The sequence below is a fragment of the Microcebus murinus genome, chromosome 5 (genome assembly GCF_040939455.1).
Source record: "Microcebus murinus isolate Inina chromosome 5, M.murinus_Inina_mat1.0, whole genome shotgun sequence".
NCBI lineage: Eukaryota > Metazoa > Chordata > Mammalia > Primates > Cheirogaleidae > Microcebus > Microcebus murinus.
Genome location: NC_134108.1, coordinates 80,838,676 through 80,856,178, shown reverse-complemented (window position 1 = coordinate 80,856,178; position 17,503 = coordinate 80,838,676). Strand labels below are relative to the sequence as shown.

Genomic DNA, 17,503 nt, shown 5'->3' with positions numbered 1-17,503 from the left:
AAAGTCCAACAAGCCATTTCCACTCATGGATAAGATAGAGCAACAGGTTCTGTTTTGCCCCCACTGTTTTAAGTAACTAAAACCAGACAAAATGTTTGAAAAAAGTTTCCAAACATTGGGAAACAGGCATACAGGACAGAGATCTCTGAGAAAAGAGAAATGTGAGCCCTACGATTGCCCGGGGTTCCTCCCTGAAGTGTGTTTTCAGGCTACCCCACACGGAGGGAAACCCAAAAAGCTCTGCATTCTCCTCAATTTATAGAAACAAAAATGAGAATTTGAGGAGGCCAAGACAACTAGAATTTGCAGGGCAGAATGTTGGAAAGGACTCTCCTCAAATCTTCAACTGAATATCATCAGCAAATGCTACCTGAGACCAGGTGAAGAACTACTGGAAAGGAGCAGGTGAATCAATTATTGGCTCTTACTCAGGGCTGGGAATGGTTCATATTCTCAACAGCCAGAGTCAAGCCACCTCATGATAGCTGGGGTACCTGGGATAATTCCTGGAAGGTTATTGTGTCCATTGTGGGCTCAACTTAGCCCTAAATTAGAGGCTAAGCTGGTTCTGCCTAACAAACTTTACAAGCAAGCCAGAAAAGGATCAAATTATTTGCAGGTTAATTTAGTTGTGTCCCAGTACAAAGCTCGAAAGCTCAAAAATATTTACATATATATTTATAATACACAGTATATATAATATACATTGCAGATATTTTTTATGTATTTGTGTGTGTGTATATGTTTCATCCAGTACCTAGCAACATAAAATTCAACTAGGCCAAACCCTGGGTTGCTTTTAGGGAGACCTCTGACCTAACAGACCCCTGACAAAAATTATCAGATATACAAAGAATAGGAAAATATTAATATGATTCCATAATGAAAATTCAGTCAACAGAAAAAAATCCAGAAATGACACAGATGAATTATAGAACAAGAACATTAAAATATATTGTAAATATACTTCATGTGTTCAGAAAGGTAGAGGAAAGATTTAGTATGCTAAGTAGAGATGTGGAAGACATAAAAAAAGACCCAAAGACATCTCAGTGATGAAAAGTACATTGTCTGAGATGAAAAATACACTGGGTGGGATTAACAGCAGATAAGACATTGTAGAATAAAAGATCAGTTAACTTGAACACATAATAATAAAAACTACCAAAATGAAACACAATAATAAAAAATCCAAACACACACACACATTGAGTCACAAAAACAAAATGAAAGGTGAGAGAGAAAAATATGAAGAAACAATGAAAAGTTTATCAACTTGAAAAATCAGGAAAGATATATAATGCTTAAATAATTCTACCAAACTACTAGACCTAAATTGACATTTATAGAACATTCCACCCAACAATAGCAGAACACACAATCTTTTCAAGTGCACATGGAACATTATCAAGGTAGATCATAGTCTGGGTCATAAATTAAGTCTCAATACATGTAAAATAATTCCAATTGTACAAAGTATGTTTTCTTACCACAGGAGAATTAAAATTAAAGTTGGTAATATAAAGATATCTGGAAAATTCCCCAAATATTTGGAAACTAAACAACATAATTATAAATAAAATATAGATCAAAGAAGAAATCAAAAGGGAAATGAGAAAGCAGTTAACTGAATGAAAATGAAAACAAATCAAAATTTGAGATGCATCTACAGCATTGCTTAAACAGAAAACTTTTTTTAAAGCATTAAGCACTTATTAGATAAGAAAGGTCTCAACTCAATGACCTCAGCTCTCATCTAGAAAAAGGAAACACAAAGTAAACAGAAAAGATGGTACCAATAAAAGCGGAAATCATGGAAGTAGAAATAGAAAATAATAGAAAAGATAAATCAAATAAAAACCTAGCCTTTGGGGCAGGGGTAAAGTCAATAAAATTGGCAAGTATCTACCCATACTTATGAGGAAATAGAGAAGACACAAATTACCACATTAGAAATGAAAGGGGATATCAGTATAGGTTCTACAAACATTAAAATGATAATAAAGGAATAGTATAAGCAATATTTTATGGTAGTAAATTGGACAACTTAGATCAAAATGGACAAATTCCTTGAAAGGCTACCACAGTTCACTCATGAAGAAACAGATAATCTGAAATAGCCCTGTATCAATCAAGAAATCAAGTTTATAATTAAGAATCTTTACACACAACCCTCCAGTGCCAGCTTCACTGGTGAATTCTACCAAACATTTATGGCAGAAATTACAAATTTTACATGATTTTTTCCAGAAAACAGAAAAGGAGGAAACACTTCTCAAATCATTCTATGAGACCAGCATTTCCTTGATACTAAAAATAGACAAAAACATTACAAGAAAACTACAGACCAACAACTGTAATGAACACAGAAAAATTCTCAAAATTTTAGCAAATCCAACAATAAGAAGATAAATCATGACTACATAAAGTTTATCCCAAGATTGCAATGTTGATTCAACATTTCAAAATCAATGTAAAACACCATTTTAACAGAGTAAAAAGAAGAAAATCTATCTCAATAGATAGAGAAAATGCATTTGACAAAACCCAGCATCTGGTTAAGATTAAAAGAAGAAAAAAGCCTCAAAGCGAACTAAGAAGAGAAACAAACTTTTTCAACTTGATTAAAGGCATTTACAAAAAACAACCCTCCCCCCAAGAAAACTCCCAATAACTAACCCAATAGTGATAGGTGACATTGTACTTAATGGTGAAAGAGTATTAGACCCCTGAATTTAGGAACGAGGCAAGGATGACTGCTCTCAACTTCTATCCCATAATATACTAGAAATCCTAGCCATTTAAATAAGGCAAAAAAAAAAAAAAAGGCACACAGGTTGGAAAGGCAGAAGCAAAGTATAGCAAACCTCCTTTTCCCCCTTCAGTCACACAGTTAAGAGCATCTATAGTGCGTATCAGTCCCTTCTATTTTCTAAGTATCAATTTAGTCTCAACTCCATGAACTTATCCCACTACTGCATTCTGTGTTTTCCACACATAATATAATTTCAGCAGGACTGTTACCCAAAAAACAAAACAAAACAAACTATTTCCAGTTCATAACAGATGGCTTTTGGCAAAAATATCTTTATAGTCTGGTCACAAGAAAGAAACTAACAACTTTTTCTCTGTAATTAATCACTTTAGCTGGGTGTACTATAGAATATTGGCCTCTTGACACACTTTTAGCATTGCCAGTAAGTATCGGGTAATTTCAAAAATCTACCCACTTTAAACAGTATTTAAACTTTCAAATTAAAAAATGTATATACACACAGTACTGTCATGGAACTTGCTGGAGAAAGAAAGATATGTGTTTGGTACCTCTCCTCTCTTCTCTAATTCTGAAGTGGATGGCTCTCCTTTCATGTCTCTTCCTAGCAAAGCATACACTGCCTTTTAAAATGCTGTATGTGTCAGTCTTTCCTGCCCATTCCCCTTATTGAGATAAAATTCATTATACCTAAAACATACTTTTTTAAAGGGTATGATTAAGTAGTTTTTATTACATTCATAACTCTGGGCACCATAAGACTAATCTTTCTTTAAATGGTTGGTAGAAGTCCCCAGTGAAACCTTCTGGAATTGGGCTTTTCTCTGTAGGAAGTTTTATTGATTATTAATTCAGTCTATTTGTTATAAGTCTATTCAGATTTTCTATTTCTTTCTGAGTCGGTTTTAATAGTCCTTCCAAGAATTTGTTCATTTTCATCTAGGTAAGCTAATTTGCTGGCTGATAATTTTTCATAGTAGTTTCATGATTGTTTTAAACTTTCTATAAGGTAGTTATTAATACTCCTGCTTTCATTCCTGATTTTGGTAATTTGAGGCTTCTCTCGTTTTTCCTGGACAGTCTAACTAAAGGTTTCTCAATTTTGCTGTTGTTTTTAAAGAACAATTTTTTTGTTTTATTGATTTTTTTCCATTGATCTTTTAGTCTGTATTTTGTTTATTTTGCTCTAATCTAATAACTCCCCACACACACCAAGTGCCCATCAATGCATGAGTGGATTAATAAAATGTGGTATATGTATACTATGGAATACTACTCAACTACAAAAAAACAATGGTGATCTAGCACCTCTTATATTATCCTGGATAGAGATTGAGCCCATCCTTTGGAATTAGGTATCACAAGGATGGAAAAACATGTACCACATGTACTTGCCATCAAATTTTCTACATGTCTAATGTCATTTTGTTCCTCTATTTCTCTATTAACACCTTCTTTAGTGTTAAACAGATATTTCCTTGTATATAACTTTAATTACCTTGTCATTTCTTTTAAAATTATTTTCTTAGAGGTTGCCAGGGGGATTATAATTAACATTCTAATTTCTAACAATCTAGTTCAGATTAATACCAACTTAATTTCAATAGTATGCAAAAACTTTGCTCCTATTTAGATCCATTCATTCCCCCCATTTTGTTGTTATTCTCATACAAATTACATCTTTACACATTTTGTGCCCCTCAAACCAGATTTATAATTATTTATGTACTTGTTTTTAAAAACAGATAGGAAAAAAAGGGGTTACAGAAAAAAATCACATTTATACTGCCTTTCAAATTTACCTATGTCATTATGTAATTGGCCCCATAAGCAAGAAAAACTTTTTAAAATACTTTTGGTAGTTCTCTTATGTTTCAAATTCCCAAACCAGTAAGAAGTTTGCAACTTTCTGTTGACTGATGCATTCCATTTTGAGTTTCTTTCCCAGAAATAGCGAGCCTCCTTGCAGTCACAAGGTAACTACAAAGCCTTACACCACCTGTTTGTCCAGAGAAAACAATATAAGTGATACCCCACCACAGATTGTGCCCAAGGACCTACTGAGCCTATGCACAAGACTGAAAGAATGACCAATATTAACTTCTAGCTAATTATAATACTAAAATTCTTGGCCTGGGAGGAACTTATATGCCATTTTTTGATCATGGTGTATATATATATATGTGTGTGTGTATGTATAATATACTCATATATATACTAGCATGATTTCTCACTGTGCTTGCATGCCCTACACTCCATCCCAAACACATGATGATGCTCACACCCCTCATACATTATTCATTTCACCTCCAAAAAACTCTGATCCTATCAATCAGAGAGAAGGATATCAGACATACATCCCCCTCTCAGTAGATGCATCCACTGTAATACTTTCTTCCTTGACAATCATCAATGTCTCAATAGTTGGCTTTCTGTACAGCGAACAACTGTATTCCCCCCTTTGTGGGTTTGTTAACATTTACCTTACCAGTATTTTCATTTGTTCATGTATATTAGAGTTATTGTCTAGTGTCAATTCACTTCAGCCTAAAGTACTCCCTTCAGTATTTCTTGTAGTATTCCATGTGCTAGCAATGAATTGTACTGGTGTTAATTGGGAATATCTTCATTTCTGTGTTTTTTGAAGGATAGTTTTGCTGGATATAGTATTCTTGATTGACAAGTTTTTTTTTTTCTTCTAACTTTGAATGTGTCATTCCATTGCCTTCTGGCCTCCATGGTTTCTGATGAGAAATTAGCTGTTAATCTTATTGATGATCTCTTGTTAATAATAGTCACTTCCTTTTGCTGTTCTCAAGATTGTCTCCATCTTTGGCTTTCAGCTGATTATGATGTGTTTAGATGTGGATCTCTTTGAGCTTATATTCACTGAGCTTCCTGAAATCTATTGAGTTTCCTGGATATGTAGATTAAAGTTTTCCATACAAATTTGGGAAGTCTTCAATTATTATTTATTTAAGTATTTTTTCTGCACCTTTCCCTCTCTTTTTCTGGGACTCACAGTATGCATAATGGTACATGTAACTCACGAGACTCCAAGGCTCTGTTCACTTTTCTTCATTCTTTTTTCTTTCTGTTCCTCAAACTGGATCAACTCAATTTATCTATCTTTCAAGTTCACTTATTCTTCTGCCTACTCAAATCTGCTTTGAGGCCCTTTAAAGAAATTTTCACTTCTGTTAGTGTACTTTTCAACTCCAGCATTTCTATTTGGTTCTTTTTCAAAAAACATAATTTCCGTTTATTTATTAATCGCCTTTATTTGTCAGATATAATTTTCATATTTTCCTTTAGCTATTTAGTCATTGTTTCCTTTAGATCACTGGATATATTTAAATATCTGATTTAAAGTTTTTGTCTAGTAAGTCCAATGTCTAGACATTTTCAAGGATACTTTCAGGGAAAGTTGACTGTTTTCTCTTTTGTGTATTGGCCACACTTTCTTGTTTCTTTGCATTTATTGTAGTTTTTTTGTTGCTGAGTGTAGGCACTGAACTCTATGTTCAGCTAGCTTAGAGGTCAGCTAAATATTGGACACAGATTTCCTTAAATGCCTGGAACCAAAGAATCTCTGTCCTTGCCAAGATGTTGTGTGTTCATGTTGGGTATGATTTTAACACTCAGACAATTTACAATTCTGGCTTCACTTCCTGATTGCATAGAGACTCAAGACCAGCCAAAGGGGTGAACTGAGAGCCCTGTAAGGTTTTTCTTGAACATGTGCATAGCCCAGGGCATGCACACAGCCCTACACATCCACATGGCCTTCTAGATTCCCAGAAACATATTAGAGCTTTCCATAGACCCCTATGGAATAAAATACTTCCCCATTTTTTAAGTTTTTTGCCAAGCTTGTTGTATGTCACAACTGTTTTAATTGCCTCAGGGAGCTGTGATGGTAAATAACCACCACAAATTGTTTTGGAAAAATGCCCCCAGGGAAAAGGCTATTTGCACTGGGTGATCTCTAAATGAGATCGGATAAAGACAAGGCTTGTGCATAGGGTTTTCTAAGGAAATGCTAGACAGGTCAAATAATGACAGTTCTCTTAGAATGGATCTCTGAATTATTTTCAATGTTGTTCTACCCTTCCAGTAGCTAGGCCATGGTTTTCAAGACTACCATGAAGCTGGGGACAAGAAGGTGGGAATAGGGCAAGTTGACACACTACAATACTCATTGTTCTTACTAAGATTTAGCCAGTTTTTGTTTTGTTTTGTTTTGTTTTTTGAGACAGAGTCTCACTTTGTTGCCCAGGCTAGAATGAGTGCCGTGGTGTCAGCCTAGCTCACAGCAACCTCAAACTCCTGGGCTCAAGCAATCCCACTGCCTCAGCTTCCCGAGTAGCTGGGACTACAGGCATGTGCCACCATGCCTGGCTAATTTTTTTTCTATATATATTAATTGGCCAATTAATTTCTTTTGTATTTATAGTCGAGACAGGGTCTCGCTCTTGCTCAGGCTGGTTTCAAACTCCTGACCTCGAGCAATCCGCCCTCCTCGGCCTCCCAGAGTGCTAGGATTACAGGCGGGAGCCACCGCGCCCAGCCAATACTTTTCTTCATAATCTTGTACTTTCTAGCCCTGGCATCTCAAAACTTTCGAAGTGAAAAACAAGTATGTTAATAGTATTGTTTTGGGAATCATTTCTACTAGATTTAAATCAAATGTAGACAACAGAAAAGAAGGCTATATAAAAGGCATGTGTTTTTTACTTATTTACACTGATCTCTAAATTGCCATTGTGGCCTGCAAGTGTTCCACCATGGATTTTCATGGTTCTAAGACTGAATGCTTACATGTCATCAATGCTCTTTCACAGCCATGATAAAGACTCCTTCCCAACTACCATTTCCAAATGGGTAGACAGAAATATAGATTCCCACATTTACTCCTAATTATAATTTAGAATCATTTTCTTCTGGTGCAGAAGATAAATGAAAAAGCGTGCCTTGGTTGTTAAATAGGTCTGTTAATCTACTCCAGAATACTGACTGAAACTTTATGATTGCATCAGGGTGAAACTTTGTTTTAAAATTATTTTCTAGTTTTAAAAACTCCTCAAAAGTTATTTAGCAGCCATCATTCTTCATGGAAAAAAATAAAACACTCTGCATTTCTAAGAAGTATTCTTTATTTAATCTATACATAATTCACTTAAATCTCTACTCTGAAAACAAAAACACAAAATTGAAAACTAAATCTTCTAAGGAAACAATTAGATGATGAACAAGGATGGAAAACTTGATCCTAACAACCAAGTATAATTTAAGGAGGCTTATTAATTGAATACTTAAAATATTCATGAATGATCTTCTAGTGGGCATGCCTAACATTGAAGTTTGGAGGGGGAAATGGTTCTATAAGCTCAATAGCCAAAAACACTATGATGGGAAATAAACCACTGTATGTGCTGGAAATGGCAGAATCAACATGCTTCCCTGTGTGAGAGCTGCTGTTTCATACTTTGTTTCATGTTTGCAATTGTCTACTTTACATTCTCTATGGTCACACTAAGCCACTTAGTCCAATTGAGAAAACAGAGCAGAACAGGGTGGAGAAGGTACTTATGTCCTGGTCTTTAACCCCTGTGAATACTAGTAACATAATTTTTTAAATAGTTATTCTTCAAGGATTCACTAATGAAGCTGTTACACTTATATCACTTCCTGATTTCATATGGAAGCTATGTTGGTTTATTATTTGAAACCTTAAAAAGTTTCCTAAAGACCTATTTTAATGAAATAGTGTGGCAGTATAGGAGGGTAGTTGAGTGAAGGCTTTTAACTTAGAGGGCCTGGGTTCAAATCCTTGCTCTGCCACTTACTATTAATGTGAATTGGGAAGTACTTTAACTGTTCTGTGCCTCAGTTTCCTCAAATGTAAAAATGGAGACTGTTATCCTATTACAAGGTTTTTGTAAGTCTTAAATGAGCTAACACATAGAAAGCACACAAAACAGTACCTGACACATTAAGCATTCTGTGTTAAGCATAATCATCAAAAAGAGATCTTTCTTATTCACCAATCTGGTTCTAATTTAACTTCTTTATATTAGTCTAAATAATGTTACCTTTCATTTTTCATGTTCCCTTTGACATTATTCATTCAAAAAAATCTTTACATGCATCTTGCTTGTCTTCAGCAGTGGTGATACAATACTGGACAAGACACAGTCCCTGCCCTCTGGCAACTCCAGGTCCCATTAAAAGAACAGATGTGGCATAGCTGTGTCATAAATGCTACAACAGACATAAGTAGAGAACCTGGGGCCACAGGAGTTGGAGAAGCAAATGTTGTCTGACTGGAATAAGGAAGGTTTCAGAGATAGAGTGAAATCTGAGACGGATTTTGAAGCACTTGAAGCATTATCCATCTACAAAGAGGAAAAGTAGTTTTGAGGTCGAGCATTAGGCTGGAGCATCGACGGGTGACAAGGCTGTAAAGCTGCTTACCTGCAGGACTCTGCACGCCACCTACTGAACCGCACACTTTAAAATGATAAAAATGATATATGTTATGCTATGTATATTTTACCACAATAAAACTGCATTCCCAATGAATATGGGCAATATTTTCACTTATATTGTCGGTGTGGCTTTTCAGTTACTATGATAAACAAAATTCCTTTCCTGGCCAGGCACAGTGGCTCATGCCTGTAATCCCAGCACCTTGGGAGGCCAAAGTGGGAAAATCACTTGAGGCCAGGAGTTTGAGCCCAGCCTGGGTAACATAGTGAGATCCTCTCTTTAAAAAAATAATAATTCCTATGCTTAAATTCTCTTTCATACTTGACCCCAATAGAAGAAGTATTTTCTGTAGAATAATTCTATTGAGCGTTCCCAAACTTTGTAATGAGGCTACCCTACATGTGGCTGACTCAGCGGGTGGCACGGGAGAGGAGCTGACCACTAATGGACGGCAGGGAGCCACAGGAAAAAATGTGAGAGTAACTCTGATCACCTACACCAGCAGCTCTCATCCCTGGCTGCACTTTATAGTCATCTCAAGACTCAATTAGAAAAATAAAAACCAACCAACCCACTCCCCACACACTCAAAACCCAGCCCCCACACCCAGAGGCTGCATGATCTAATTGATCCAAGGTGGAGCCCAGGTGTGGGTATTTTCCAAAGCTCCCTTTGTCTCATGTGTAGCCACGTCCAAACCCACTGGGTTAGCCTCTCTTTAGAGAGCTTTGTGGAGTCCAACTCAGCATCCCCCCTGCTTAATGTCACCATCAAGAAATGCTGACAATGTTGTCTCAGAAGCAATAAGAAGGTTTAACTTTTAATTTTGATAATCCTTAACCTAGAAAAGAGAAACGTGAAGATTCATGAAATCTGTACACATCTGTTCAGGCTGCTACCATCAGGGCGTGCCCTGCCTGGAGGTGCAGGGAGAGGGGAGCACTCCCCAGCGGCCTCGCGGGCTAGCCCAGGGAGCAGGGGGCAGGCAGGACACTGGTGCGCGCGCCACCGCGCGGACACATGCGTAAGCGCAGGATGCCGTCTAGGGAAACAGGTGGGAGGGGCAGCCGCGCCAGGTGGGAAATCAGGAAAGATTTCTCAGAGAAAGCAATTCCCACGTTACTGGGAAAAGTAAATGGAAATCAGCCAGGCAGACAGGAGAAGACAAACTGACATTCCATATTCTAGGCTGGAGGGTACCGTGTGCCACTCTTGATTTACTCAGGCCCATCAGCCCTGGGTGATGCCAACTGACCCCAGCAGCTGGCCCCCCGTGGTTGAGGGATTTGAAATTGAGGTGGACTGACGTGCAGAGCGTTTGGGGTCGGGGTAAGTACGGCCACTCGGGGAGCCCAGAACGAATGGCCTGCTAACTTTAACTTCCGAAGCCGGTGCAGAGAAATGTGTGGTAGTCCCAGCTGCCAACCTGCATGCCAAGGAGACTGGCATGTGACCCAGCACCCAGGGTAGTGGTGCACAGTAATAATCCTTAATCCTAGTTATTTACACTACTGAATAGTCTACCTCTTTAATAGATTCCAAATGAAAACTATACTTGCAGATGGTCTCCTAAGGACTCGCAGGAAAGTCAAAGTGGTAAAAAGGACATTTCTCCCCCATGGGACTTTATTGGAAAACATGAGAGTCATTCTTTTCAATCCTTCCCCATGTGCCATGAGTAATCTGTACAACGAATACATGTCTCACGTTCCACACAGACTCGCTTATCTACAGAGGCAAGCTGCAACTTAACTGCACCAAACACTTCGTGAATCTAAATGCTACAAATGGCATTTTCTTTTGAAAGCTCAAGTGCTTTCGTTTGTTTAGTTTTTCAGCTGGGAAATTATAAAAATGAGCACATATCTGCTCCTAAACAATTCTGTAATGATTTTTTTTTTGGGGGGGTTTTGATTTTTTTTCTTGTTGATTACTCTCTTTTGGGGTATTTCATCTAAAGCAAGGGCTGGCGTTTAGCTCAACATGCCATCCTGCACGCTGCGCCAATTCGTCACATGTTAACAAGCACAGGTCTACCAGCCAGGAAAGAAATGAAGTTCATCATGGGCCCGAAGCAGAGTTTACATGTTCTTAAGTATTACCTTTAAGAGTAATTTGAAATAGCTTCGTGTGAATGCGGGTTCAAGCATTCACAGAACAGTAGGAACTTTTGCACATATCCATTCTCATCTGAACCTCACCATAACCCAGAAGGCAGGTGATAGGATCCCCAACGTACAAGTGAGGAAACGTATTTCCCTAGATCTTCAGGTTGTACAGCCTGCCTGTGTCCGAGTGGACTTGGGGGTCAGTGATTCTCCTACCCTCCTACCCTGCCTGTGTGGACCTGACCACTATGATCATCAGTCAAACAAAGCACTGATCCAATTCACCTAAAATGTGTGAGCCAACTGAACACAAGGATAGTCTGATCTTGTTTCCTGATTAAGAGACATAACATTCATGGAGTGTCCGCAATGTTCTACTGGACGCTTTGTATGTGATGTCTTACTTTGTGAAAAATTTCATTTTTCCTATTCTAAAAGTGAAGAAAATAGAGGCTCAGAGACCGAGAACTCAGTCAGTTGACTGCAAGTGGGTGAGCTGAGGTTCAAGGCAAGTTGGGAGGCACCTCTGTATTCACCGATCAGACGTTGAACCAGTTCTATCGCTTCATCACTGATTGCGCTACCCTGGGCAAGCCGCCTGGCATCTCTAGGCCTCTGCTCCCTTATATTTAAATGTGGATAATAAAACATAGCATATCCTTCACAGAGTTGAGTGAGGATTAAATAAGCACTTAAAGTACCTACGAATGCCTGACGCCTGGTAAGTGCTCAGCAAACAGTATATAACTACTGAGTCTGTTGGACTTCCTTGATATAATGGAAAACTTTAGGTTTTCAAAACTTTTAATTTTGAATGAATGTTTTATCCCATGGAAATCTTGAGGGAACTCCAGCATATAAATGCAGAGCTGTTAGAATTGAAGTGGGACGGAGCCCTGGAACCCCTCTCCCCACCAGCCCTTGAAGGGCTCCATGGATCCCCCCACTCTACCTCCCACCCCGCTGAGACCCATTTCCAGCTGCTCCAGAGAAAGCTCCCTGATCACGAGCACTCAGGAGCACGGGTGCTCCTCAGCCTACACAGCACCGTTACCCAGCCCAGCCATGGCCACGGCACGTGTTCACACGCAAGCCTCTAGAACGCACTTGACTCTGGAAAGGGGTACGAAATGAGCAGCAGGCTTGCCTATTGTCCCCAAACTCTGCCATCATCCCTGCAGGTCTGTAAATTATTAGGACAGAATTACTGCCCCCTGCCAGCTGCGGTCCTCTCCCAGTGACAATCGCACTGCACTGACCTAAGGACAAAGTCCCAAGCTGGTCCCCAAACCCCACACTCAAAGGCCCCATAAGACACATCAAATCACCCTCCTGAGAACATTCTGTAACTTTATCTTTCTCACGCAAAACATTCATGCATGGAAAACAGCACACCTAAATCACAAATGACTCCCAAGTGACAGGAAGGTCATTCCCTCCCTTTCCTTGCAGTATTTATATTGATGAAGCAAGGTAAAACTGTGACAGAATTTTGACTCTGCTCATTTGGCTTTGACGATCATCGGATCCAGGCAGGCTGGGCTGAAGTCTATCACAGCACTATCTACTGAGAAAGGGCTTGCTAAGCAAATTAACCCAGGCAAAATTCCTTGTCAAAGAAGACCCCGTACAACTGTTATTTCCATGTCCCTTCAGAGAGTTTGCAGAAAGAGAGTTTTAGTGATCTGCCTAAGAATTATATTCCTTGGCCCTCTCCAATTGCATAGTCATCAGTTATAATCATTAAAAAAAAAAAAAAGTCTGCCCGGTAAACTGGCAGTGAGGACAGACACTCTGGGATAGGGCGATCACGCAGCTCCGCTTGCAGGCTGAGGCTGTGCCAAGCCTGGGGCCAGGGCTGGACATAGAGCAGAGGACGGACGGGACAGTCCCAGGTTGTCTGCAGGAGGCTGCGTTCTGGGCAGGTGGGCTTGTGGCTGGAGGAGCGCCAGCAATGACAGTGAGAGGCATAACGTCACTGTGCTAAGTGCTGCAGGGCCTGAGAGCACGGCGGGCTATGACGGGGCAGAGGGCTGCCTTACTCTGGGCTGTCAGCACAGGCTTCCCTGAGAAGGTGGCCTGAAGCTGAGACTTGAAAGATGAACAGGGCTGAGCCGGGAGTGAAGGGGACAAGGTGCTGGAGGAACGGACCTTTGCCCCCAAAGACTGAGCAGAGGGGAGCGAGGCTGGCAGGGTGGGCAGGAGCTGGCAGGCTGAGAGCTGCATGCAAGGGACAGCCACAGATCCGGTTTGCATTCCTCAAAGCTTCCTCCCGCTTCTTGGCAGAGTGGGCGCGGGAGCGGGCAGGTGCCGATGCATGAGGCCTGGGCAGGCGCCATCACTGTCCTCCTCCTCCCCCAGCCCCTCCAAACTGCACAGTCCTCCGCCAGGACAACACAGCCACGGCGAATCCAGAGCCTGGAAACTTCTGTCGAGTAATGTGATTTTTCTCCTCCTAATATGCTGACTCTTATTTTTACCCAACTGGTGCTCTGAGTAACAGACTATTCTAATTACGCCAGATCACCATATTTTCTGCACATAAATTACAACTCAAAGGATATTACAAATTACACCAATTAAAATTAAACCAAACTTAAATGTAATACATCAGTTATCACCATTCTCTACAACAGCAAAGGTGTTAAAAAGATCTAAATGTCTGCTGATTTATAAGCATAATCTGAAAAGGCTTGTTAAAATTTTATAGGTCCCTAATAGCTACGGTATTTAAGACCTCCACTCCCTCTCCCCCTCCCCTCCCTCCACCCTATTCTCCTGTACCCAAATGGCCTAGCCACCCTCCCCCTTGCATTTTTTTTTTTTTTTTTTTTTTGAGACAGAGTCTTACTCTGTTGCCCAGGCTAGAGTACCATGGCATCAGCCTAGCTCACAGCAACCTCAAACTCCTGGGTTCAAGTGATCCTCCTGCCTCAGCCTCCCGGGTAGGTGGGACTACAAGCACACATCACCATCCCTGGCTAATTTTTTCTGTTTATAGTTGTTTGGCTAATTTATTTCTATTTACAGTAGAGACGGGGGTCTTGCTCTTGCTCAGGCTTGTCTCGAACTCCTGAGCTCAAGCAATCCTCCCGCCTAGGCCTCCCACAGTGCTAGGATGACAGGTGTGAGCCACCGCACCCTGCCTTCCCCCTTGCATCTTGCACCTGCTGCCATGTGGTTTTCAAACCGTGCTTCTAATCGCATCAGTCCTCTACATGAAAGTTCAGACTCTTCAATATCCACAGAGATGAAAACAAATGTCTCATCCCACAATCAGCCCTCACCATCCGACCCCAGCTTGTCCTTCCCCCGAGAGCCTCACAGGCCCTACCCTGGATTTCCCAGTCCCAGAACACACCTGGCCTGGGACCCTTGCCTGTCCTGCCTGGGCCTGGCACCGAAGGTACCTTTCAGGTGCCTGTTCTTCCACACACCTGTCCTGAACCTCCCCATGGTGGTTCTGTTTTCTCTTTAAATGTAGCTCCCAAACTTTCCATGTGTACTGCGTTTTCTATCTCATGATATGGTTGGTTATGCACTTATTGATAAAATAGCCCTCCTCTCTCTGCTAGATCCAAAACTCCCAGGCAGGGGCCATACATTTCCTACAAGATCAGTGCAACTCTATGCTCAGTAAGTGACTATGGAATTCTGTCAGATGTCACTTCCCCTTCTCTGTTAACATTTGACATAGGGGCGACTCCAACAACTGACCACTCTGCCTTCCTAGCAAGTGGTTTTCTTACTGATCTTACCTTTGGTCTAGTTCTGTCCAGGTGAACCTGTCCATCTAAGGTCCTGAACCCCTTCCTTGGCTCTCCCCTTTGGGACTTTTGATGCTTTTTTCTCTTAAAACTTCAACTTCTCCTCCTCCGTCACTATTCTCGTACCCCTTGAAACCACCACCATCTCCCTTCCCTTCTCGTGGCTGCCACAAGTCTCAGAAGAGCTGTCCCCTGGCCCCACTCCCCACTCCCACCCCAGCCCACCACCTGCCCACTTCCCCCAAAGGTCTCCAGCAACTAGAAACTTCCACCAGCTGGAAAGACGGCACTAAGCCACAAGCTAAGGATGAGCTAGCATTCACCAGAGAGAAGGGCATCAAGAGGGTGGGCCCCCTCAACAATCCTTAGAATCAGAACTTGTCAAGATCACACAACCTTCGAGTTGGCTGAGATGCCAGCTCAGCCCTGCGGCTGCAAGAACTGAAGACCAAAGGGTATGGCTGGGGTTGACAGAGGGAGTGGGGAGAGGGGACCTGAGGGAGGACCATCAGGGAAGGGCAAGAGCTTTAGAGTGCCTTGGGGGTCAAAGACCACACCACGCAGTTCCACAAAGCTACGCTCTGGAAATGTCTGTGAAACGTTGAGTAAAAATCTCCCAGTTTGTCTTCTCCCATGATGCAGTGCAGGGTAACAGACGCACCACATGGCTATCCGTGAGAGCTCTGCCCCCAAGTGATTCCGAGCATTCCTCTTGATCTGGCTCCCTCAAATTTACAGTATTGCCAGAATAAAAGTGATGAATCCAGTTCAGAACACAGCCTTCATCCCATCAGAATTCTGAGCAGAGAGACTTTGACTACAGTTCGGACGCATGCACGGAAGACTGGGCCAACGCAGGCTGACACGCAGACAGGGCTGTGCTTCAGAGCTGAAGATTGATGAGACCAATTCTGAAGCCTTTCTGCCTTCATCTTCTGGGGTATAGATGTCAGTGATTTTTTTTTTCTTTCCCTCTGAGCCTCATGTTTCAAACTTCATGCTTCCACAGTGATCACAGGCATCCTTTTATATAACCCACAGAAAGTGATTTGCTTTATGACTAAGAAGCATTTTAGAGCTTGTGGTCTACTACAGGTCTAATTCAATTCAGTTGCTTGTTCAGGGAATAACAACTTTAAAAGGCAGTTATACTTGAAGTTAATGAATGCTTGAAAACCAATAATCCAATTTTATATTTGGATTATATGTATCAATAAAGCACTAGAATTATCAGTAAGCATTGAAATGACTTGTCCTTTATATTATTGCATTTATCAATAAACACATATTTTAATATATTGATCTTCTTGAGAAGGGAGCCAAAAGGTTCCAGCTAGCAGACCCCTGGGAGGCAGCAGCCAGGTCTGGATTTCAACACTGAATCCCCAGTGCCCAATCCAGGACCTGTCACATAAATGTTTGCTGCATAAACACACAGGTGACAAAATGGAACAGAATGAGAATTTTCTAAACATCCCCGAAATCAGTTTCCATTTGAGTTAAGCAAATAGCATACTTTAAAAGTTTAGTTAGGTATTTCCTCTGCTGAATATGATACTATCTAGGGTTTTGTCCAGATTGGTCCTTTAACACATTGCCACACTAGAAAAAAATTTTTCTCTTAGGCCATGGTGTTTTATTACAAAATAGAATAAAAACTTTGAAAACAAAATGATCCTTTCTAATTGAATGAAAAATTTGTTATTTTTTATTGTTTTCTGTGTGTGAGTTATATGCAACTTGAAAAATAGTCCAAGCGGCGCCCAAGGTAAAGAGATGTGTGAGTTACATATGCTTCAGGCTTGAGGCCTCAGGCTCAAAACTAGCGTGAGTTAAATACAACTCACATGGCAGTTCATGTGTTAAAGCTTCCTTCTTCTGGTCCACATCATAGGAACAATCAGGCAGGTACAAATGTCCCCGTCCACACTCCTCACCTGCCATGTCGATGGCAAAAGGCCTGTCTGCTCTCCAGCCGGTGTACCAGCCAACAACTTTGCCGTTTTCCACCAACGGACGTTCGTAGCGTCGCCCACCAACCAGGCCCACGGGCCAGACGGAGACCTTGCGTGTGGTCCGCATCTATCAAAGGGGAAAAGAGATGTGTTTTAAGTTTCGTTAGGGAAAAAAGAAGGGAGGAAAGAAGTGAGAGCTGCATAGAAGTGTGTATATGTGTGTGTGTCGGGGGGTGCGTGGGATATAGATTTTAAACATTGAAGGTTTCCAAACAGAATCCATCTGATGGACCACTTCCCCAATCCATTATGTCTGTCTGTCCAGCGCCCCGGGCTTTGCACTCAGTCATAAATTTAGCTGGTGGTTCCAGGCTCAATAAAAATAAAAAAAGTGGGCTGTCCATGCCT

At 40.8% G+C, this 17,503-nt stretch overlaps 1 protein-coding gene across 1 annotated transcript in view; it reads right to left on the bottom strand.

Annotated features, from left to right (window-relative positions):
• The window catches only part of B3GAT2 (beta-1,3-glucuronyltransferase 2), a 57,327-nt gene that overhangs the window by 3,455 nt on the left and 36,369 nt on the right, over positions 1–17,503 (bottom strand). Inside the window, exon 2 of the mRNA XM_012750298.3 lies at positions 17,078–17,222. Within this exon, the coding sequence (XP_012605752.1) occupies positions 17,078–17,222 (145 nt within the window). The remainder of the gene's footprint in view (positions 1–17,077; positions 17,223–17,503) is intronic.